The following is a 25,411-nucleotide window of genomic DNA, read 5'->3' on the forward strand; positions in this document are numbered from 1 at the left end:
AAAATATTTATAGCAGCTCTTTTTGTGGTGGCAAAGAATTGGAAATTGAGGGGATGCCCATCAATTGGGGAATAGCTAAACAAATTGTGATGGGATACTATTGTGCTATAAGAAATGACAAGTGGGACACTCATACATTGTTAGTGGAGTTGTGAACTGATCTAACCATTCTGGAGAAAAATTTGGAACTATGCCCAAAGGACAATAAAATTGTGCATATCCTTTGATCCAGCAGTGTCTATTTTGGATCTGTATCCTAAAGAGATCATAAAAAAAGGAAAAAGACCCATATGTGTAAAAATGTTTTTAGCAGCCCTTTTTGTGGTGGCAAGGAATTGGAAACTGAGTGGATGCCCATCAGTTGGAGGATGGCTGGATAAGTTATGGTATGTGAAGGTTATGGAATATTATTGTTCTGTAAGAAATGATGAACAGACCGATTTCAGAAAAACCTGAAAAGACTTACATGAACTGATCCTAAGTGAAATAAGCAGAACTAAGAGAACATTATACACAGCAACAACAAAATTATTGATGATCAACTGTGATGACTTGGCTCTTTTCAACAATCATGTGATTCAAGGCAATTCCAATAGACTTCTGATGGAGAGAGCCATCTGCATCCAGAGAGAGAACAATGGAAACTGAATGTAGATCAAAGCATAGTATTTTCACCTTTTTTGTTGTTTGTTTGCTTGTGGTTTTTTTTCCCATTCTCATGTTTTTTGGATTTTTTTTTTTTCCTTTTTGATCTGATTTTTTTTTTTTTTTTTTTTTTTTGCTCAGCATGATGAATATAGAAATGCATTTAGAAGAATTGCATGTGTTTAATCTATATTGAATTGCTTGCTGTCTTGGGGAGGAGAGATTGAAGGAGGGAGGGAGAAAAATTTGGAACACAATGTTTTACAAAGAGAAATGCTGAAAAATATGCATGTATTTGGAAAAATTAAAAAGCCATTATAAAAAAAAATAAGAAATCACAAGCAGGATGGTTTCAGAAAAATTTGGCAAGTTACATTAACTGATGCAAAGTAAAGTGAGCAGAACCAGGAGGACATTTTACACAATAATAACTCTCATGTTATATGAAGATAAACTGGGTAATTTAGCTTTTCTGAGCAATCCAGTGATTCAAGACTATTTACCAGGACTTATGATGAAATATACTCTTTAACTCCAGAGAAAAAACTAATGGAGCCTGAATGTAAATCAAAACACACTTTTTAAAACTTTGTTTTTGTTTGTTTTCTTTTGCAGCATGACTATATGTGGAAATATATTTTGCATGACTTCACCTGTATAATCTATATCAAATTTCTTGCCTTCTCAAGGAGGGCAGAAAAGGAAGGGAGAGAATTTAGAACTCAATTTCTTTAATGGATGTTACAAAAAAAAATTTTTTTACATATAATTGAGAAAAAGAAAAACCAAGAAAAGTAACAGTACTTCACAATTTAGCTCCCACTAGCCTGTCCACACTTAATTTATATCACTCTCCTTGGTGTGCACTTATTTCCCAATTAGTTTAGCCTATGCTAGCAGTTTCCCAAACCTGACATTTCTCATATTATTTTTATGCAATCCTATCTATCTCCTTCCCACTCTCCATTACTAGAGCTCACTTTGATCTCTTACATTCCTTAGCTTCCTTCAAGATGCAGCTCAGATGCTGTGTCCTATAAGAAGCCTTTCCTAACTACCTCTCCCTGTTCCCAAGGTGTAAGCACTCTTTCTGCCCTTAAATTAACTTGAGTTTTAGAAAAATAGCAGGAAATTTGGGAACCTTTGCATCAAGGTCTGATTTTGAAGATACATATACAGATTGTGTGTGTGTTTAGAACTGCTTTACATTTACAAGAAAATCTAATTCTCAGTTGATAAATGATCAAAGGATATGAACCAGTAGTTTTCAGAGGAAAAAATCCAAATTAAATAGCCATACATAAATTTCTCTAGATCACAAATAGAGAAATTCACATTCAAATAACTCTGGGGTAGTACCTCACACACATCAGTTTTGGGTCTTAGTTTCAAAGAACTGAAAACAGTATTAATAGAGGGAAGAAGCATTATCAAGTATGGAGACCTTGTGTTGTGTTTAAAAAAAAAAAAAGTTTAATCCTGCCATCTAGAGGAGGGGGTGAGAGGAAGGAGGGGAAGAATTGGAACAAAAGGTTTGGCAATTGTCAATGCTGTAAAATTACCCATGCATATAACTTGTAAATAAAAAGCTATTAAAATAATTTTTTAAGTTTAAAATATTTTAATAAATAAAATGATAGTGCTGGGGGTGGGGAAAAGGGAAAATAAATAAGAAACAAAAATTGGAAAGGGAATTAAGCTTGGCACAAGAGGTACAAAATCTTGCCCAACTAGCAAACTCCCTGAATATTAGAATGTACCACCAAATAGAAGCTGATGACAATGAGGAAACAAGAAATACTGGAATAAAGTCAAAAGGTTGGGGGAGGGGGGGTGCGGAATAGAAGAAAATACAAAGTTATATCAAAAACAACTGACCTGAAAAATATATCAAGGAGAACAAAATTTAAGAATCATCAGACTATCTGAATGTCATGACCAAAAAAAAAGCCAACCAAATTTAAACATCCTATTTCAAGAAATCTTAAAACTATCCAGATAACCTAAAACTGAAAGTCACCCCGTTGAGGGGAAAAACATGAAAATTCCCAGGTACATCATAGCCAAAATCCAGAACTTCTAGGTCAAAGAATACTTCAAGCAGCCAAAAAGAAAGATTTCAAATGCCAAAGAACCATAATCAGGATCTCACAGCATTTAATAGCCACCAGTACTATGGAGGAGCAAGGAGTTTGGGATGGGATATTCCAGAAGAACAAAAGATATGGATTTGTAGCCCAAGAATAATTTATCAAGCAAAGCTTAAGTGTAATAGTACCGGGAGGGGGAGGGGGGCGGTAGGGGGGAAAGGAATGGATCTTTAATGAAATAGAGGAATTCCAAGCATTGCAGACACACATAGTTGAATACAGAAATACATTTCATTCTTCAAGAAAATATAAGAAAGAAAAGGGAGAAGAGGGTAGGAACAATTAGAAGGTAGCTTAAGAAAATGAGTTAATCTTAGAACAGAGGATTTGCAAAAAATATTTATAGCTCTTTCATGTGGCAAAGAATGGGAATTTGAAGGGGTATCTATAAATTAGGAAGTAGATGAATGTTATATTATGTGATGGATTACTATTGTACTGAATTCTTATTAGCTTAACAACCAACCAAGATTCCAAAAGACCAGTGAAATGTGCATCTGATAGAAATGAAGGAATCAGAATGCAAATGAATCAGATTTCTTTTGCCTAAGGCCAATGTGAAAATATCTTTCAATTGACTACATATTTGCAATGGGTTTTGTTTTTCTTGTGATCTCATTATTGGTCAAGAAGTGGTTAGGATGAGAAGGGAGATCTTGACTGATTAAAACAAAGTATATTTTTAAAAAAGAATAATCATATAGACGTGGCAAGTAGTGTTGCACACAGCACAAGCATGTTTAGTTTCTTGTTGAGGCATTTTTTGTCCCAAACTAAACCTTTTGTAACTTATTTTGATATGTGTCTTTGTTGCTTTTCATCAAATGTCATTCCTAAACATATTAAAGATTGATAGTGTTACTCATTCCTCTTAAATAAAGTTAACTTTTTTCTCCAGAGATCTGGTGGATGAAGCTAAAAATTACCTTTTATTGCCACAAGAACGACCACTGATGCAAGGACCAAGGACACGTCCACGAAAGCCTATTAGGTGTGGAGAGGTACTATTTGCAGGTTTGTGTTCAGTCTTCTTGGCTGTGTGATCAGCTTTGAAATATTAGTTGTATGTGTATTTGCATGTCTGCCTATGATACCCATTTTTATAAAAAGTATGATTTCAAAGTAATGTTAGACAAAAAGACAAAAAAACTAGGTATTCAAGCAAGGGCAAGATCTTGGATGGGATTTTCATCTTAATAAGCTGGGCTTCATCTTGGAATGTCAGAAATGTAGGGTTGATCACATTTTGTGTAATGAATTGACACTATCCAAATTCAAAAGAAACTATTCATGAACTAGAATACCTTTTATATCCATAGAAGGCATTTGTGGGAGCTTTACCTAGCCTTATAAATAGTATTGATTTTTCACCTGATGGGTAAGTTTACTTAAGAAAACAAAAACCAAAAGGTTGTTGGGTGAGTAGAATTGAATCAAGAGATATGAATATTCTTAAGGGATGTTTTTATTAAGTTGAGTAATTTAATGAGTTGCCTTTCTCTGTTATAGGGATATTTCTGCCTCAACAAAGAAATTAGAGCACTTTCTATTTTAGATGCAAAATAAACACCAATACATACTTATTTGTTAGCTATTTTTTCTCAAATACATGCCATCTCTTCTGTTATGATACATGTATTGCACAGCATATATCTCAACAAGATTTTCCTTTACATTATCTCTACTGACAAGAAGCCATTTTGCCTCTGCTTCAGGACCTCTGGGGAATTTCCTACTCTTAAAGAAATCCATTAATTATGAGGAAACTTTTCTTAATCTTGAAACAGTCTATCCCTACAACTTCTGTATTTGTGGCACATTGGAAGGAAGACTAGTTGGGAGTTGAAAGATCTGAGTTTGAATCTCAGCTCTGCCATTTTATACTGTGAGCAATCACTTACTTTCTCTAGGCTTCAATTCCTTCATCTATAAAATGAGAAAGTTGTGTTAAGTAATTTCTAAGTTACCTTCTAGCTGTGAATCTCTTATGTATTCTTTCATTCCTCTTCAAAGTACAATAATCTATCATCTTTATTTTTTCCATCACCTGTAGGCATTCTACTACCATGTTGAAAAACTGACAAATGAATTGTGCATATGCACAAGTCAGGCCATACACTTCCTTGCTCAATAACAAATGGCTCCCATATCTATCACTAGGAAAAATATAAACTTTTTTACTCATCCATAGCATTCTGTCTCCTTGACTTCACATTGGCTATCTTCCATCCACTTCCTCCTCTCCTGCACCTTAATAAAATCCTTTACTTTCTTCAAGGTGTAACTGAAGTACTACCTTCTCTATGATGTCTGTCTTTATCCTTCCAGACTGCTATGCCATTGCTTCCTAATTACTTTATATTTAGCTACCTTACATTAACTTACTATTTAAACTCCCTTTGGATTCTGCATATAAATATATGCATGTACATATTACATATGTGTATTATTACATGTATATTAAGTATATTACATGTACATATTGTCTTAATACAATACAATGTAAACCTTTGAGCAGGGATAATTTTTTCCCCCTTTTTGTCTGAATACTAAGTCCTAAGATAGTGCCCTGCCAATAGGAGGCATTTAATGCCTCCAAATGTTTGTTGGTTGATTGATAAAGAAGTGGATGTATTAAGGATAGACTATTTTTTTATAAAAATTAAGCAGTAAAAAGTAGAATTTCTACATAGTAACAGAGTCAAGGAAAAAGTTCTTGCTTTTTAACATGAAACCTTTAAATATATTTGTAAATTGAGGGGAAAGGGTCAAAAGACAAAAATACTAACGATATGGATAATCAAAGGAATAAGATAACTGAAGAGCTGCGACAGATGGGAAGCTCTGGCTTCAGAATTAGTCCATAAAGGAAAAAGGCCTCATTCCCTTGAGATTAAAAGGAACCAAATGAAAATGAATGAGGATATAGGTTAATATTATACTCAAATGGACCCATGGCATATTATCCACCAAGGCAGGTCATAATCAGTATGACTCTTGTCTATGGAAATTGCCATAGAAACCCCAACCAACATCCTAGGGCCCCTCTCCTCATTTTCTTTAATATTATGAGAATACCATTGGAGAAAAGGAACTAGCCATTAGTTAGTCTCCCTCTTGACACATTATCATCCCATTGTTCTTTCTTATTCGTTTCTTTGATGTCTATCACCCTGCTTCTCTGAAACTCCTGGTTTATGTGTTAATCTATTCATTCCCACCTTTCCTAAAGAAAGAACAGAGTAACCCATGTCTCTTAACCACATAGCAACAATTGACATTTACATCACTTGCAAAACACTTGATTACATTATCTCATCTTATTCACATAGTAACAATATGAGGTACTCAGTATTATTAGCATTTTATAGATGAGAAATTAAATACTTTATTTAAATTCTTCCAGTTTTGCTAAGAATTTGAGACAAAAATTTTAGTTGGGTCTTACTAATTCCAAATCCAGTGTTTTAAATACTGGATCATGCTCCAGCACAAAGCATAACAAAATATGATTAAAAATATATTATAAAGATTGTGCATTTAATAAATGCTTGTTAAATTGATTAATTAAACAAAACCTCACTTCCATAATTTTTCTAATTCTGTCCAGATGATCTCCTATGATTATACTTTTTTTTTGGGGGGGGGGGATTGGGAGGGAAATGGGAAGCAAGGCAGGCAGGGTTAAGTAGCTTGCCCTACTACGTATCAAATGTCTGTGGCCAGGTTTGAACTCAGTTCCTCCTGACTCCAGGACTAGCACTCTATCCACTTTGCCACCTATCTGCCCCATAGGCTTATCTCCTATAAACCAAAGACTCTCTCTCTCTCTCTCTCTTTTTTTTTTTTTTTTGGCTACACTTCAAGACCCCCTAGCAGCATCACCTTCATTCCATTTTCTGATTCACACCACTCTCATCCCATCTCTAGCATTTTGTCCCCATTACTCTTCTTTCTCCAATCTTCAGTTAGAGATTATCTCTGGTCTAGTGATGATTACATCATTAACTAAAAACAAATTTCTCTATCATAAAAACCCTCAAAAAGCCTTTCCATCCCCACTACATATCCAGCCCTAGTCTCTCCTGAGTTTTCCAGTCTTTTTTAATGTACTGTGTTTTGGTCATTTTTGAATTGAATGTTCCATGAACATATAACATGCCCAAAACAATAGTCATTCCCCTTCAAATCCACCTTTTTAAAATTCCTGGATTCCTTCATACCTAAATCCAAATAACCCTTTCTACCTAATGCATACCTTTTCAGCTTTCCCCCTTTCACTGCTAGTGCCGCTCTCACAAAACTATCTTATTTTCATTTTGTATTTCCTTATCTGCGTCTATATTATTTCTCCTATTATAGAATGTAAGCAGTCTGAGAGGGCTGATTTGACTCACTTTTTTATCTTCATTGCCCAGAACAGTATCTGACACAGAAAAAGATGAAGCATCTTAGCTTGGTATAAAAAGCTCAGATTTAGATCCAGAACCTGAGTGTGAATCCCAGTTCTTTCCCTTACTGGTTCAATGTTCCCGAGCCAAGTTCCTTTTCTTCTCTGGGTCTCTAAGGAAACTTCCTGTCCTAAAGTCCATTATCATTTAATTTGGGGAATTGTATAGTCCAAAGCTACATTTGAAGTAATTTTTTCATAAAATAGCATCATACATTTTTGAAACTCTCCTACCACCTTATCTGATATATTTTCCCATAATTTCATTCCATATAAACTTAAATTATGAGCACCAAGGACAATGACTTTGGATGTACTTTGCTATGCTGAGTATGCTATATCATCACCTACTACTTTGGATATCACAGTACTTATAACATCACTACATAGCATTGGAAGTGCTCAACATTTTCTGTTTTGTTTTCTTTGGCCATAGGAAAGCAATCTCTTTTTTTAAAACTTTCTATTTCTAAATTAGTATTTAGAAATATAGTTCTTATGCAACAGTATTAATTTGATTCTGAACCATTTCTTCCTATTGAAATCAGTTTTTAATAGTTATCTTAATATTTACCAAATTTATCTTTTGAAGCTTTGACTGGTGAGCAAAAAGAATTCCACTATTGCTACTAATCATGATGTTAGTAACTAAATTAGTTTAAGATTTTGGATGGCTTCCTTTTTTCTAGGAACTTCCTACATAATTCTCAAAATAGCATTTCAAACATTAATATTTATCATCCTACCCAAAAATTTTCTTTGTCTGTTTAGTGTATGTGATTTCCTGATTTAGTTTTTGAAAATAAAATAATGATATTAACAATACTTTATTTTCATGCTTTATATTTACAAAATATTTTACCTACCCTATCTCAATTTATTGCCAACCTCTTGCCAGTTGATTAGCCCAAGGTCACATAGCTTATATTCTTCTGGTGACAATAACTTATATTCATATAAGAAAGTACAAAATAATTTCAAAAAAGGCTTTATGTAGGGAGGTAGCATCTTAACTGATGTTTGAAAGAAACATGAATTTATTTATTTATTTATTTGCTGAGGCAATTGGGGTAGAGACTTGCCCAGGGTCACACAGCTAGGAAGTGTTAAGTGTCTGAGGTCAAATTTGAACTCAGGTCCTCCTGACTTCCAGGATGGTGCTCTATCTACTGTGCCACCTACCTGTCCTTAGAAAATGTGAAATTCTTAAGAGTGAAAGTGAGGAAGGAGAACACATTAGACATGATGGACAGAGATGAGATGACATGTTGAGAGGAGACAAGATATTGAATACAAGAAAGATTAAAAAGCTAAAACAAAAAAATCCGATATATTTATTAACCCATTTATAGAAATGAAGAAAAAACAAGTTTTTGGTCTCTACTCCTGTTTCTACATCAATCTCTTTTTAAATATGTAAAATACTTGGGAGTGAGAAAGTCCAATAAGATAAGCTTTGTTTAATTTGATATTTCTTAAATAGTGAAAAATCTTTTTTAAAAGATAATTCTTATTTAAACTTAGCATGGGGCCAAGATTTAAAGACTTCTTTGTTATTAAGATATGTTCTGTGTTTTTGATCCACCTTTTCTTTTGTTTCTCTCAGTGGGTGGCTGGTGTAGTGGGGACGCCATCTCTAGTGTGGAGCGATATGATCCACAGACCAATGAGTGGAGAATGGTAGCATCAATGAGCAAACGCCGCTGTGGAGTGGGAGTCAGTGTTCTTGATGACCTTTTGTATGCAGTAGGAGGCCATGATGGATCCTCTTATCTGAACAGTGTTGAAAGGTAAGTGGAAGCAATTTCCCCCTCTATTAATAATAATAATAATAATAATAATAACTAACATTTATATAGCACTTACTCTGTGCCAGGCCTTGTGCAAAGCATTTTTCATTTATTTCATTTAAGCCCCATTGCAACCCTGAGAGGTCTATTTTATGGTTGAGGAAACTGAGACCAGAAGTGAAGTCATTTGCCCAGGATCATACAGCTCATAAATGTCTCAGGCCAGATGTGAACTCCAGTGTTCCTGATTCTATGCCTAGTACTTTATTCACTGCACCATTGTGCTGATAATATCACATATTTCATCTGAAGGCTTTTCGTCTTTACATGAATTTAGGTAAAAGATGTAACAGTATTACTCAAGCATTATTCCTGTCATTTTAAAATCACTAAGTTTTTGTGAACAACCATTAATTGGATCTCTAAAATCGTGAATTCTGAAATTCCCCTTTGTGACCACAACTTTCTGTATACATGCTGTCACAGTCCCTCATTTTTCTTAAACCTATTGTTTGCTCTCATTGCATCTTCTAGACCTTTATCTCTTTATCTTATTCATCAAGTTCTATTAACTCTTTTCTGGTTTCACTTGCCCTGATGTCTCATTTCAACAATGCTTTTGTTAATCATTTTTGAATCTTTTGCCTCTTCACTTTATACCAGTTGCCAACCCTCAGTCCATCTGAATTATCATTGCCACTTCAACTAACACTATTAAGTCTTTACAGAGTATACAGGACACTTATGTGCTAGGCACCAGAGATGGAGAAGTAAAAAATGAAATAGTGCCTTCCCTCCCTCTCTTTAGTCCCTACAATGAATATGTTACAATTTTCTACTCTACTCAAACCCCAAATCATGCTAATAGTATTTATTAGATATAGAAAATGTCAAAGCCATCTCATTTAATTCTTTGCCCTTTCTATTCTTCTTCCATCCTATCTCAAAGTAGTAAACCATTCTACTTAACAAAGACAACTCTTTCACTTTTTCTCATGATCAATTTAATATTCTTCTTTTTTATTTATTTATTTATTTAATAGCCTTTTATTTACAGGTTATATCTATGGGTAACTTTACAGCATTAACAATTGCCAAATCTCTTGTTCCAATTTTTCACCTCTTACCCCCCCACCCTCTCCCCCAGATGGCAGGATGACCAGTGGATGTTAAATATTTAATATTCTTCTTTTGCACATTCTTTCTTACCATCTTTTCTTTTACTTCCCTTTCTTTTTTATTTCCTTTCCCTCCACCTACAAACAAGCATTTGTTCTCAAAAAGTACTTCACTATGCAAAATCACAATAAAAACTGAAGGACTTATTGGAAAAATGAAATTGGAGTACTACACTCAAAAATTTTGTCAGTGCTTCACAGAAAAGATAGAAATTCAATAAAAATAGTAGCATGGTTACATACATTTTAAATGCTTAAGAAATAAATAAATACTAGTAGCATCCACAGCTTCAGGCTCCTGTTTGGCCTGTTCCCTGGTTTCCACAGGATGCAGGCTGATAGAAGTCTTGCACAAGTTAGGTAGACCACAACTACAGACCACTGAAAGGAGGAGGAGGTTTAAACCAGCCCTTCTAATCCTTCTGCATCAGAAGATACACAATAAATATGGATAGCACTTTACCTTGACAAAGCCCTGAAATTGTGGAAGTGAGTACCAGAAAAATGGTTAGTGGTTTTTATCTTACTGTGAAGTGGCATAGTTTCCTCTGGAAAAAATGAAGAAGAAATTGTATAGAAGCAAACTTGAAATTCACATTGTGCCCAAAAATGTTCCCTAATATATCAGTCTCATCGCAGCAAATTTGCATTTTAAGATTTGACTTTGAGAACTGACTCTATACAATATTTAAATGCATCCATTATTTCAGGGAAGAGCTTGGGGAATATTGAAAAGATTCTCCAGTATCCCAAAGGCAGTTCAGCCTGTTCTGTTCCTATTCAGTGCTAAGCCCGATTCATTTGTATTATACAGGATCTCTATTAGTGGTAGACAAGCTGTATAGATTCTACCACAACATTTTATGGTCTGAACAATAGGCTTTTTTCATCCAGTTGGTTTTCCTAATATGGCTAATTAGGAAAACACTTTAGGGTATAAATACTCTTTTTTTAGGAAGCTATGTGATACCATGTCTGGATGCTGTCAACATGTCATCTACAAAAGCAGAGGACCCCTAGATGATACAGACATGAGTACTGAAGTCAGAAGGACCTGAGTTCAAATCTAGCTTCAGACACTTAACACTTACTGGCTATATGACCCTGGATAAGTTATTTAATCCCTATTGCTTTATTATTTATGAAGAATCTCTTTGATTATAATTCTATACCAAATATATTCCATCTGTCTTTCTTGGTGGCTTTTCCTCTTTTTTCATCTTCTTATTGTAGATATTACTTAAAAGTTCTAGTCTCAATCTTATCCATTCAACTTTTTGTGAATAAGTTGCATATCTTATATCTATAATTCCTACTTCTGTCAAATGTCATACTCACATTTGCAGCTATTTTCTAAAGATTTCTATTTATATCTAAATTCATTGTATCTAAAATTAAACTAATTACTTTCCCCTAAAATCTACTCCTTTTCTTGCCTTTCTTGCTTCTGTTAACTACATCACCACTTTGCTAGTTCGTCATGCTTAAAACCTCAGAATAATTTTTGACTTTTTTTTCTCCCTTAAGGCCTTTCCGAATGATAACTAGTATTTGTGTAACATTTTCAGACTTGCATTATCTCATTTTTATTAATTTATTTGATCCTCACAACAACCCTGTGAGGTAAGTGCTTTTATTATCTCCATTTTACAAATGTGGAAACTGAGGCTAATAAAATAAATAATTTCCCCATGATCACATAATTAGTAAGTGAGCAAGAGAGAATTTGAACCCAGGTGTTACTGACTCAAAGTCTAACAGCCTATGCCCTACACCACTCAGTCCTCTCCTACATTATAACGTAGAATAATCCAGTATACCTAGTGAGATAAAAGCATCTGCCAAACTTAAAATACTATATAAATGTTATCTGTTATTACTCATATTTAGAAATGTAGACTCTGAATTGTTCTAAGTTTCCTGAAATAATTAATAAAACTGGATTTCCCAGTGAACATTGTTTTAGACATAAGCCGTAAGACATAAGATAGGGAAAAATACATGACATATGTATCCCCTTTGACAAAAATGTATAAATTAATCTGAGATTTCCTGTATATGCAGGGTAAACTAAACTCAACTATTGATTTATTCTTGACAGATATGACCCAAAAACAAATCAGTGGAGCAGTGATGTGGCTCCTACCAGCACCTGCAGGACTAGCGTTGGAGTAGCAGTTCTTGGAGGGTATCTGTATGCTGTGGGTGGACAAGATGGCGTCTCTTGTCTCAATATTGTTGAGAGGTGATTTTTTTTTTTTTAATTAATCCTTTATTAAATGCTTACTGTGTGCCAGGCTTGGGCCTTTTAATACAAAGAAAAAGCAAAATTGTCTCTACTCACATTATAAAATAAAATAAGTTTCTGAGTGGAAAAAACTATAGAAATCTTTTAAAAGAAGCTAATAGGTATTGATTTGGAATTCTAAAACTCTACTATTATTTAATCCAATTCTAGTAGAGCCTATTAACTGTCCATTATTTATCCTTCATTCTTGCCATCTGATAAGCCCATCTTTCTTTTCATTCACACATTTCTCTTCTGGCGTTGTTTGTGCCACTTCTTTGTCATTCTTGTTTTTAATATGTTATCCCCTGCTGATACCCATCATTTGCCCCTTCCATTTTATTTAGAAAAATTCTTAATTTCATTTGTTCAGAGACTATAGTATTCCATGATTCACAATCATATAACAATAGCAAAAGAATGGTGGGGTTTTAAAAATGGATCTTTATTTCAGAGAGAAACTTGGGGATCATTAAAAGAATTCTGTTAAACATCATTCTCTTCCCCCAGTTAACCAGTCTTGTCATTCACTCTGCACTCTTCCTGTGTGTGTGTGTATGTGTATGTGTAGTATTTCTATGTTAGCTAGCACTTACTTATATATTCTCTTTTTAAGAGATCTTTATATGGATATTTTTTTAATATATTTATGTATGGTATGTCTTTTCTTCAGGATCTGAGGCTAAATCTGCTATTCCCATTTGTAACTCACTCTCCTGCCTTATAAACAATTGTGTTTTGTATTCGTGTCTCTGTGTGTGTCCATTCATTTCAGTCATATTTGATTCTTCATGACCCCATTTGGGGTTTTCTTGGCAAAAATACTTGGCAAATAGTTTACCATTTTCTTCTCCAGATTATTTTACAGAGAAGAAAATAGAGGTAAACAGGGTGAAGTGACTTGCCCAGGGTCACATAGCTAGTAAGTATCTGGGGTCACATTTAAACTCAACTCTCCAGGCCTCATGTTATATCTACAGTACCATTTAGCTGCCTTAGAATCTGAATTTTCAACATTTTCTACTTATATTTCATTCTGACTGTGACATAAATCCACAGGATTTTTCCACTACAGTTAATTAAAATGTTGACAGTTTCACTGTATTTGTCAATAAGCAAAATTATATCTTCAAGGATCTTTGGTGTAATATAGGTCCTGCAAAAAAAGTTGCCTCCTAAGTAGAACATGTACCCAGGCTTTATATTTTCTTACTACAGATATGACCCAAAGGAGAATAAGTGGACTCGAGTAGCTTCCATGAGCACCAGGAGGCTCGGAGTGGCAGTGGCTGTGTTAGGAGGATTTTTATATGCTGTAGGTGGTTCCGATGGGACATCTCCACTCAATACAGGTTAGTCCTTTCTAAGATTTTGACTGCCTCCCAAAAACATGAAAAAGGTCTCAATATGTCAAACCACTAATTATGTTAACAGTAGCCAACAGCACTTACTGTGTGCCAGGTACTGTGTTAAGTACTTTACACTTGCCTCATTTCATCCTCCCAACAATTCCAAGGAGGCAAGTGCTATTATTATTCCCATCTTACACATCTGAGACAAACAGATGTTAAATGACTTAATCTTCCTGTCTCCAGGCCCACTATACCACCTGACTGTCTCAGGCAGAGCTGTACAAAAAAATTACTGTAACTCTCTCCTCTTATTCTAAAATAAAAAAGAGTAAAGGTTATCATTTAGACACTGAATAAGGTCTAGATAGATTGGCGTAGTCTAACCTTTGCCTTTTCCCTAAATTGTTCTACAGTTTTTAGCCTTCTAAGATATACCAAAATTGTTCCTTCTTTTCTTTCCAAGCTATTAAGACAACTATGGAAAACAAGAATAGGACAGTTTTTCTAACATGGTCACATTTCCAAAGAAATGCCTTGTATTAATCTGTTCTTCATATCACTGTTCAAGTAAACATATTCCCCACTGTTAATGGGAATAGTGATTTTTAAATCATTACCAGTTCTAGACAAAGTGAACATTTTGCCTGAGCCTATTATTATTTTCTGTCTTTCTTAGTATGGAGAGTAAAACTGATAGTAAGTGATTGGCTATATTTAAAATTGTGACATGGAAGGAAGCTAATATCCAGGCTGCCTATTAAGAATTTGCCTTATTTAAAACTATGAGGCATTGAAGTCACAGTGACCCAGGCTTACAAAGTTCCACTAACAATATTTAATGAAACTATGGAAATGCTTTGAGAATCCCTTAATGATTTTATTTCCCCTGCAGTGGAGCGCTACAACCCCCAGGAAAATCGCTGGCACACAATAGCCCCTATGGGGACCCGTCGGAAACACCTTGGCTGTGCAGTGTATCAGGACATGATCTATGCTGTAGGAGGCAGAGATGACACCACCGAGCTCAGCAGTGCTGAGAGATACAACCCTAGAACCAACCAGTGGTCTCCAGTGGTGGCCATGACATCCCGCCGAAGTGGAGTAAGTACCAGAGTTCAAAGAGACCTGAATGGCTTCTTTTTATTGAGAGCTTGTTAAAGGGAATTATTAGGGAAACATTCATTTTGTTGGGAAAATGGGGTCTTTAAAGTACATTGTAGTAGAATGAAAGCTATGGACTGCTGTTAATTATTTAATTTACTGCAGATTTTGTCTAAGTCTACCTCTTGTGGACAGAGAATAGTTTTTTTCAATGTGTCAGTTCTTAAAATGAAACTTTTGTGTACTTTTGTTACCAGTTAAAACTTCTATTATTGAGTCATATCACAGTTAAAAAATTGAGTTTATTTTTTAATATTTTGTGTCTTTTCCCACTCTGTAACAATCTTCAATTACTTCTTTCTCCCACCCCAATTCTGTCTGTAACCATTATAGCAAAATATATCTCTATAACTAAGTCAACAAAAGGTAAATACAAGACACCACCCATCTCCCGGAGTCAATTTTATTCCATTCTATTATCAGGACATAGGTACAGATTAGGTTGGCTTGGGAGATTTACTGAGCAAGACATAGCCTGGACAGAGGTGACTTCTAGTGTATTTTCAGTACATTTTTTAGTATCATACTTCAAAGAGGATGGGAAGGGACTAAGTATTTGTTATATTCCTACTATGTGCTAAACACTATACTTAGGACTTTATGAATATTATCTCATTGAATCCTCCTAACAACCTTCTGAGGTCAGTGCTATATTAGCCTCATTTTACAGTTGAGAAAACTGAAGAAGACAGCAGTAAAGTAATTTACCCAGAGTCACAGAACTAAGTAACTGAGATCATATTGGACCTCCAGGTCCAGCATAGCATCCACTGCACTTCTGATGTGGTAGAATAGTATGTATAAAAAATGCATCTGAAATAGCTGTGCAAATCCAGATATTATGAAGGCAGAAATTAGTGTCTTCCCACTACCATAAATGCTCCTAGTTAATCAAAAAGTATTTATTAAGTACCTACTATGTCCCGTGCCTTGATTAGAGCTCATATTCTTCTGGGACACACTATATATTTGGGTGAGTAGGTGTGCTTCTATGCACAGATCATATTCAAAACAAATACAAAATAGTTTGAGGAAGAGGGGCACTACTTGTGTGTGAGGGTGAAGATCAGGAAAGACTTCACATAGAAGGTCGAGCTCGAGCTGAATCTTGAAGGAACAAAGTATTCTAAGAGATGTAGGTGAAGAGGAAGTGAATTCTAAGTATGAGAAACGGTAATACAAAGCCAAAGAGGTGGGAGAGAGGGGTATCCTGTGAGGGATAGCAAGATGGCCAATTTAGTTAAACCATAAACTGTGGAAAAGGAAGTAATATATAATAAAGGTATTACAGATTTGGACCAGATTATGAGGGAATTTAAATGCCAGATAGAGGATCCTATAAGCAAGAGAGAGCCACTAAATTTGACTGAGAAGAGAAGTGCCATGGTCAGACCTGCCCTTTAGAAAAATCACATTGATAGATATATGGAGGATGAGTTGGATAGGAAAGAGAATGAGGCAAGGAGACCGGTGAGGAGACTGCTGCAGTAATTCATGTCAGGATGATAGCCTGAACTAGAGATGTGGCCATAGCAAGTGAGAATGCTTCGGGTATAGCACAAGATTTAGCATCTTAGACTAAAAAGCAACATGTACAGTGAAGAAGAGGAGTTGATGAAGATGCCAACTAATTGCAAACCTGGGAGACAAAGTGTAGTGTTCTCTTCTCTAAATTAGAATCGTTTCTTGGGGAGCTTCTGACGGCAGCCTTAGTTTCTGTTCAAAGTAATAATCACCTCAAATGCAGTCAGCTGTTAAAAGTTCAGATCCTTTATTGTCTCCTTCAAAATAGCCCAGTTAACTTTCTTAGAGGCCTATTTCTCTCCTTGGTTCCAAGAGCTCTTGTTGCTAGTCTTTTAGCTCTTCCAGCTTCTGCCTCTAGCTCTCTCTGAATCCTTCATTCTGCCCAACTGAATCCTAGCTTCTCAATCTCCCAAAAGTCTCTAGTTGGCTTGTGGAAGCGCCTTATATATGATCTCTTAAAGGTGTGAACTCTAAAGTTGACTCCTCTGAGAGTGGGCTTGTTCTTCCTGACTTGTGAATCTCCTGGACTTGTGAATCTCCTGGAGTGCCTATCAATTCCAATGACTTAGCACCTTGTAAGAATCATAACAACAAAGAATGATGGTGCCTTCAAAAGATATGGGGAAATTTGGAAGAGAAGTAGTTTTTGGAGAAAAGATAGTGAATTCTGTCTTGAACATGTTGAGTTTCAAATGTATCTGGAATATCCATTTCAAAGTGTCTAGTAGGCAGTTGGTGATGCAAACCCAGAAGAGGAAAATATCTAAGGGAATAACACATAAAAAGAACTTAGATGCAGGTAGATGAAAAGACCTAAATCAGGGTATCTTTCCTGCAGGATGAGTAACACTCCACAAATAGAGGAAAGTAGGCCTAAAAGTCAAGACAGCACAGGAAATTCTGGTTTCCCTCAAGAAGAGTAGGAACAGGGAATCATTGTCCAGTCATAAGGGGACATTAGCCAGGAAAGGTTGCTTCAGAATGGCCAGGGCAGAGAAGAAGGAAGACAACAGAAAGAAAGAAAAAAGTTGTTTTAAGTGATAATGAACAAATACTAGTTTGCATTAATAATAAATTAAAATATTCACATGGCCAAAACATAATAGAGTGGAAATATTAGCTATCAATTCATATTACCAATAACTAATGAACAGTCTTTTAACTTCAATTCAGAGAATTTCAGAACTGAAAATATTCTCAGCAGTTATTTAATGTAAATCATGCTCCCCAAAAATATTTTCCTACAGCATAAATAAAAAGTGGTCATTCAGCCTCAGCTTACAGCATTCCAGTGATGAAGGACCTCCCTATCCATCTTGGAGAGCTGAATCTTTATTCAAATCTAAATTTGCCTCATTGTAACTTTCAGAACAAATCAAACCTTTCTATATGTCATCCCATCAAATACTTAAAGATAACTGTTAATCCCCTACTCCAGTCTTCTCTGCTTCAGAATAAATAACTCCAGTTTGTTCAGCCAGTCCTTAGATGGCTTGTACTCAAGGTCCTTTACCATCCTAGTTGCCATTCTCTAGATGCTCTGCAGCTTTTCTCCTCCTTTTGATGTCATTACTATACTCAGTTGAATGAGATTCCTAAATATTCTTATATTAAATTATTTTATTCCATTTAAATATTAATAAATGTTTTGGGAGTTGACTTTTTCTGACTTTTAAATAAGTATAATTTTGTAGATTTGGTCATTTACCAAGTTATGGACTTCTATTTCCTTTTCTGTTTATATATAATATAACTGAAAATGTCTGTATGAGGGTGTAGAGATTCAAATGAATTTGAACAGTACTTTTTAGTCCAAGCCTGTGATTTCATCAGTGCAGGGCACTTCAGATAAAGAAAGTCCCCATGCCAATACTACTGCAACACATTTATACTCTTTGAATGTTGCATGATGCTGAGGTTAAATTTAACAATGATCATATAGAGTGTACAGAGCAGAAGAAAGACTTGAATTCACATCTTTCTGATTTAAAGGTCAGCCTACTTTTCAGTGCTGCCTCTTATTGAACATGAATTAATAAAAAGCATAATAATTGACATTTATGTAACTCAGGCTTTCAAATTACTTTTTTATACATTATATCATTTTATCAATAGAATTTAAGGAGTATTTTTTTTTAATTAATGAGACCAATCTAATTAGGGAGATCTAAAATTTGCTATAGTTTTCTGTCTCCTTAATAATTTTTATGTTTTTGCCTTATAGGTCGGCCTTGCAGTAGTAAATGGACAACTTATGGCAGTAGGAGGTTTTGATGGTACAACATATTTGAAGACAATTGAAGTTTTTGACCCTGATGCTAACACATGGAGGTAATCTTTAAGCTGTACTGAGAAAACATCTTTTTCATTCACAAACTTGGGCCATTATATGTATATAAGATGACATGATCTGAAATAATCTAAAATAATTGAGTCAAGAACTTGTTCTCTTTGCAGTTCATTGGAAAGAAATTATTAACATAGCATTTAATTTGATTTGGCCTGAATGCCTATTGAAATGAAATGGTTTAATCTAGCTTTAATCTTTGGCACTTAATTCAACTTTAAAATTTCTTATATTTTTATATCGTTTGGGGCAGCCATTTCTTAACCTTACCAGTTAGAAAAATTTTTGATAGTTTAATTCCTGACATTTGTTCTTCAGCTATTTGCTTCTCTGCAGTGGTAACTCTAGTCACAGAAAGACATCCAAAATTGTTCATTGCAGTAGTAATACTGCCTTGAATCTAAATTGATGCCATTTTGCCAAAGCATTCAGATAACTGTCACATATACTCATATCAGCTTATAACTTGCCATGACATCACAAGTGAGGTACTAAAATACATACACATACACACACACACACACACACACACAGAATTACAATTTTAGAGCTATGAGATCCTCTAATTCAATTTGCTTGTTGTATAAATGAAAAAACTGAGATGCAAAAAAATTAAATGACTTGTAGTAAAATTAAATTATTTGAAAATAGAAACCAGATCTCCTAACTCCCCAGTATAGTACTGTTTTTACAGATGGGGAAATAAAGACACAAGCTTAAATAATCTGCTTTTTCTTCCTTTAAAGTATTTCTTTTCATTATGAGTTTTAATTCTAGAAGGAAATAGTAGATAAGGACTATTTGGGAAGTTAATCAAGTTTTCGCATTTATTTTACGATTTAATTTTATGCTCCTATGCAGAACATGTATTTTTAAAAAAGAGAACCCTTTCTAAAGCACTTTCTACCTATGAGGTCAGTACAAGTATCACCATAGCACTTTATAGATGAGAAAACTGATGCTTGGGTAAAATGACTTGCTTCTATGATATGCCTAATAAATGTCACAATCAGTATTTGAATCCACATTCTGTTGATTTCAAGTGTAGTGCTTTTTCTGCTATATCAAGCTGCCCTTCACATTCCCAAGTTAAATTTGTGAAATGCTTAGGATCATCTGAAAAATTTTGATTTTTTTTTTTTTGCATAAATTTTTATTTGCACAAATAATTTCTAAAGAGTTCTGTCTTCTGTTCTATGGAAATGCTTCTTCTTACAGATGATTGATTAAACCTGTTTAAGACATTTTTTTTACTAGCAAGATTAAACTTCAGTGAGTCATAGAATATAATGTTTGAAGGAAACTTGCAAGTTATTGCACTGTTCTGCCTCTTTCAACTGAAGCAGCTTTAGATTGGTTGTTTATATATTATTTGGCAGATAGTTTTAAAACAATCTCTCCTTGTGGGAGATTTATTTTGTTAGAAATCTATTGGATCAAATAGAAAGAAAATAGTGTCATCTGCATTGGACTGGCAAGAATTTTTATAATTGCCATTTGTTTTTGAGAGTTCACCCATATTGACTACTTCCTCCCATTATTTGAACCCCATAATAAACTGTTTTGAGAAGGGCTTTGGTTTAGGGATTTGGTTTAATTTATCCTGCTTATTTAACTGTAACATGCAAAAAATTGCTAAAACTAGTAACCAAGTATTACCAAATGCTGTAATCCCTACAAGAAAAAATAGTCAACATACCATAGTGATACACTGCTGATTTAGACATTATTTCCCCCTCATAGTTTCCTTTGGGTTTCAGCAAGAGCAGGAATCCTTTTAAGGACTTAATCATAGTATTTAAAGAGGCATGAATTCATTCACTCGTTTATTCAGCAATGTGCCAGGCACTACGTGGGCCACAGAGTTATACAATATTTGGTTGAATAAAATGGAAGAGTACTGAACAATCTATTACTAAATATTTTGCTACTACATTAACTGCTCTAACTAATCTTTAGAGACCCTTCCTGGGACAGTGATAAGTTTCTGGCTACTGTTCCTAGGTTCAGCCTTTCTACACTATCCCTCAAGAGAATTTTACCTCAGAGTTCTTAGAGTTCTCTTTCTTCCATAGTCTCTCCATCACTTTCATTTTATTATCAGTACAAATTTCTTTTACTCTCCCCCAAAAAAGAGGAAAATTATAATTAGTTTAGAAGATGGAAAAGAACTGAGAAGCCAGGTTTCTTTCCAGTGTTAAATGTAGCAACATCCATTTTAATATTTCAGATTAAGAAATGAAAAAAAAATAATAATCTGCTTGGAATTTGGCAAATTTGGAATCTTGAGCTTTTTTAACTTTTAATCCCAAAGCCCTTAGTCCTCTCCTCTTTGTTAAAAAACTGGATGGCCAGCAAACTGAAATAGGTAATGGTGATTTAGTCTGTCACAGAAACTTAGAGTTAGAGAGGATTTCAGAGGCCATCAAGCCCAAATGCATTTGTACCTGTGTGAGATCCTTGCCATAGCATCTTCTCGGGAACAGTCAAGTCATCCAGCTTTTCCTTGATGTTCTCTAGTGAAGCAGCTCCTTGAACAGTTCTCAGTTTTGCCTCCCAGCATTTTCCATCCTTTGATCCTATTTCTGAATACGTTTTTAATAACCTCTTCTATTCAACTTGCTGTCATGTTCCCTAGAGTCTTCTCTCCTCCATGCTGAATAGCTTCCATTTCTTTTGGTCTTTGCCCTCTTCCCTGGTCTCCCTCTATTGGTTTCCTTTTCGGCACAGTGTTCTCAGCACCACAAGTTCCTCGGGACTTGTGACCTCAACAAATGCATCACTATCCCATCTGGTATTCTGGACATGCCTCTTTCAGGACAACCTGTGACACATTAGTTGTTTGATTATCATGTCCTATCACAGGACTCAAATTCTGTTATAAACTCCAAAAGACTTTGTCGTATTGATTGTACATGAATACTTCCAGCAATGAGTGATGTTTTTACTTTGGGCTTGGATTTTGGAGGGATTTTTTTGTTTTTTCCCCTTTTGCCTTGCAGAGTTTCTAGCATATGATAGACAATTGATAAAGGCATAATGACAGGGTAATGGACTGATTTTAAAATGAAATTTGAGTAGAGAAAGCCCCAAAGTTACACCTTGCCATATTTTGTTTTTCATTTTTAACTATAAGATACACCATACCAGAGAGAAACTTTTATGCTCAATAAACATTTTTGGTTGATTTGTTATCATCTTGTGCTGGTTTTACTTGGATAGTTTATGAACAGAAATTAAACTACTAGAAAATCTGACTCTATTTCTTTTTTTGCAGGTTATATGGTGGTATGAATTATCGTCGGCTAGGGGGTGGTGTAGGTGTGATTAAAATGACACATTGTGAGTCTCACATATGGTAAGCGTCTGTGAGGAAGCCCCATGGTTCTCATTCACATATATGCCTGTGTGTCTAGTGGAAAAGACTCGTTGACTTTGGAGCTGTGTGAGGTTTTGAAAACAGATCAAATTTTATTCTTTGCCGGTGCCTCAATGTGGAAATATAAATCCAGTGACTTTTCTGAAAGAGCAGCTATTGGAAACTGCATTGGCTGGACTCTTCTCAACACGTTGAAGCTTCGCTTGTATTTTAATTTTTTAAATACCAATATGCTTTTTGAGCAAAAAACCTTCAGAGCACTCCAGCATAAGCAAGACCCCAGAACTAAGAGATGTGTTGGGAGTCTGGCAAAGGGAACAAGTTGCCTCTTCCAAGATGAAATGAAACGGTTTCCCACATAGTGGAAACTGTAGTGTGGAGTGGGCAAAAGTGGAAAATGATACTGAAAACATTACTTTTGCCTTATTTACAGAAAGCTTCAGAAAAAAGTACTTGACCTACAAGATGCCACCTTTGCACAAAAGTTTTTGACAATGTGCAGAAGAATATTTATTTTTTGTTTTCATCTCTTAAATGTCTTTACATGTTTTCATCTGTTACATATCTGTTTTTCTTTGTACTCATCACCAAAAGAAGAAAAAAAAAGTAAACAACAAAACCCTAATTGTTATTTTAAAGTAATTGACTTTGAAAAATGCTCATTTTGGGGGTAAGACTATACATATAACCTATTTTCTTCAGGGTATTCCAATTCCAAAACTATTTTTGATGGATCAGCTCCTAAGGATCAGCAATTACAAAAAAAATTAGTTATCCAAAATATGTTAGTCAGCCTTCTTACTAAAGTACCGCATGACTTGAAAGTCATTAAAAAACAAACAACTCTTAGCTCACTTTTAAACATGAAGTCAAAAAGGAATGTCAAGTCAATAAAAAGAAGTCTAGACTCTCAAATGCTGCAGTTTTCTTCAGTGACAACTTGATTCTTGTTTTCCTATATGAATTTGTTCATTGACTGATTTTATTACAGTCTTTTTAAAACAATGTTCCTCTTGGGTTTTTCTGCTAGAACTAGAGCTCTGCTCAGTGCCTCTAAAAAGCCAGTAGGGTACCCTCCCATACTGCCTGGAGAACCCTGCAGATTCATCTGCAACTCTGCAAGAGTTCTTGCTCAAAAGCATTGCAGACCGAAGCAACTTTGCTTTCTATTTCCTTATTGCTACTTTGGACCAGCAAGGAGAGGTGATATCTTCCCCTCAGTGGACACTGTTATGCAAGTCCTTGCACTTAAGTGTGTAGGCCTGGAGAGCCTGAGGCCTGCTGCAACAAGATGGGATTCTACAATTCGTGTAACAAGAGTCCATGTTAGTGAGCCGAAACCAATTGAGGCGTCTAACGATATTTTGTTTGTTGTGTAAAACTATACTCCGTTGCCTTCATCCTCGCTGGTGAAGAGCTAAGCATGTAAGGTTACTGAAAAGGAAAAGCAATGTTAAAAAAAAAAAAACCCTCATTTCTTCTGGGGTTTTTTCCTTGTTTCCTTATTCATGTGCTTGATATGAAAGTCTTGGAATAAGACTTTTGTGATGACAACAAAAGTGAATGACCATCCCTTTTTTCCCCCCAACAGAAATGGTTGGCAATTCTTGTGTTTACATTCAAAAATCATTTGCACCTTTACAAGAAAAAAAGAAGTATTTGGTAAACAGTTGTTTACATGTATCATTTATGCTTTTTCTAGCATGAGTAACTTGTTTAAAAAATAGTGTTTACCTTAATAAATTTCTTTAATGCTATTTAGTGCTTGTTCCTTTTTGTTTAGGTAACTGTCCAGCTGCCACTTACTGATTTTACAGAACAGAATACCTAATGGAAGCAATGCCTTAGTAGGTTGTTTTTACAGTTCAGATGTGAGTAATTTATATTTTTAAAAATTACTATCAAAATTTGTAAGCTTAATTATATAGTTTAACAGAGATTGAGAGATCATTAATACTTAATGGTGGTAGTAGGGAAGAATAGCAACCTTTTAAAAGTGAGTTTAAATAAGCAAATAAAAGAGAACGGAAGAAAAAAATGAGACAAAAGGAAATTAAAAAAAAAAAAAAAGATAGACGTAGAAGAGAGAGAGTTGAAAATTAAGGTGTTAGAAGAAAAGCTGGAGCAACTCCCACCACTCTGTTTTGTTCATAGCTTGTGAGACCTGGATTCTATGTCAATAACTGCAAGGCTTCTGTGCTAAAACGGGTTGGATAGTGCATGGTTCCAGAAAATTAAAATTGTTGCAGAACTATATATTCATAATGGTTTAGGGATCTTAACATTATTCAGCAGTCTAGCTTCCAAATCTTGAAGTTAGGAATTCAGACTTAAATGAAGAGGAAATGGGTATTACTGTGCCAAGCTTAATTAAGCATTGCCGGAAGACAACAGGGATGGTGCAGGAGCTTGGGCTCGAGACTTAATCAGGAAGATTTGAATCTTGACTGCTGCCTCAGACCCTAGTTATGTGACCCTGGGCAAGTTGCTTAATCTCTTAATAGTAGTACCTGCCTCATAAGAGAGTTATTGTGAGGATCAGATAAGTTAACATGTAAAGTGCTTTTCAGACCTCAAAGTGCTATATAAACCACTAGCTGATATTTAAAAAATCTGTGGCATACTGCTAAATTCTAGGCCTTTTTGTTCCCATTCTGTTTTTTAAATCACTTTGCATTTTGAAAAATATTCAGTTCCCATTTTCTTACAGAAATGAGTTGGACAGCATTTAAAACAGGGATTTTTAATCTGGGGTTCATGGATCCTCCAAGAATCTACTTATAGGTTTCAGGGGGTCCTTGAATTTGAATCAGAAAAAATGTTTTCCTTAGTAATAATTGTGTATCTACTTTTTTCACTTCAAAACATTATGAGAGCAGGTCTATCCATTGGCTTGGTTTCATCAGACTTGCAAAGAGATCCATGTCAAACAAAAACTTAAGAATTCCTAATTTAAACAAAATAGGTATTCTAGATCAGTGAAATATTTTGAGCCTTAGACATCCATGATAACTTTATACATAAAGTGTGAATTTAGAGCATAGGTACTTCAGTGTAATGTCTGTAAATCTCAACCCAGCCCTTTAAAAGGCTTTAGCCATTTAAAGAAGTTTAGGTATCTAAGAAAACAAGTTATATTTAAGCTTCA

At 34.9% G+C, this 25,411-nt stretch overlaps 1 protein-coding gene across 1 annotated transcript in view; it reads left to right on the top strand.

The window, feature by feature from the left end:
• KLHL20 (kelch like family member 20) overlaps nucleotides 1-24,020 on the top strand; it is a 61,438-nt gene extending 37,418 nt beyond the window's left edge. The window contains exons 6-12 of the mRNA XM_003767447.4: nucleotides 3,694-3,809; nucleotides 8,852-9,035; nucleotides 12,315-12,458; nucleotides 13,719-13,852; nucleotides 14,745-14,953; nucleotides 18,762-18,868; nucleotides 22,162-24,020. Of these exons, the coding sequence (XP_003767495.1) occupies nucleotides 3,694-3,809; nucleotides 8,852-9,035; nucleotides 12,315-12,458; nucleotides 13,719-13,852; nucleotides 14,745-14,953; nucleotides 18,762-18,868; nucleotides 22,162-22,246 (979 nt within the window). The 3' untranslated portion in view covers nucleotides 22,247-24,020. The remainder of the gene's footprint in view (nucleotides 1-3,693; nucleotides 3,810-8,851; nucleotides 9,036-12,314; nucleotides 12,459-13,718; nucleotides 13,853-14,744; nucleotides 14,954-18,761; nucleotides 18,869-22,161) is intronic.
• Nucleotides 24,021-25,411: the final 1,391 nt, after the last annotated feature.

This window comes from Sarcophilus harrisii, chromosome 4, assembly GCF_902635505.1.
Source record: "Sarcophilus harrisii chromosome 4, mSarHar1.11, whole genome shotgun sequence".
In the NCBI taxonomy this organism is placed as follows: domain Eukaryota; kingdom Metazoa; phylum Chordata; class Mammalia; order Dasyuromorphia; family Dasyuridae; genus Sarcophilus; species Sarcophilus harrisii.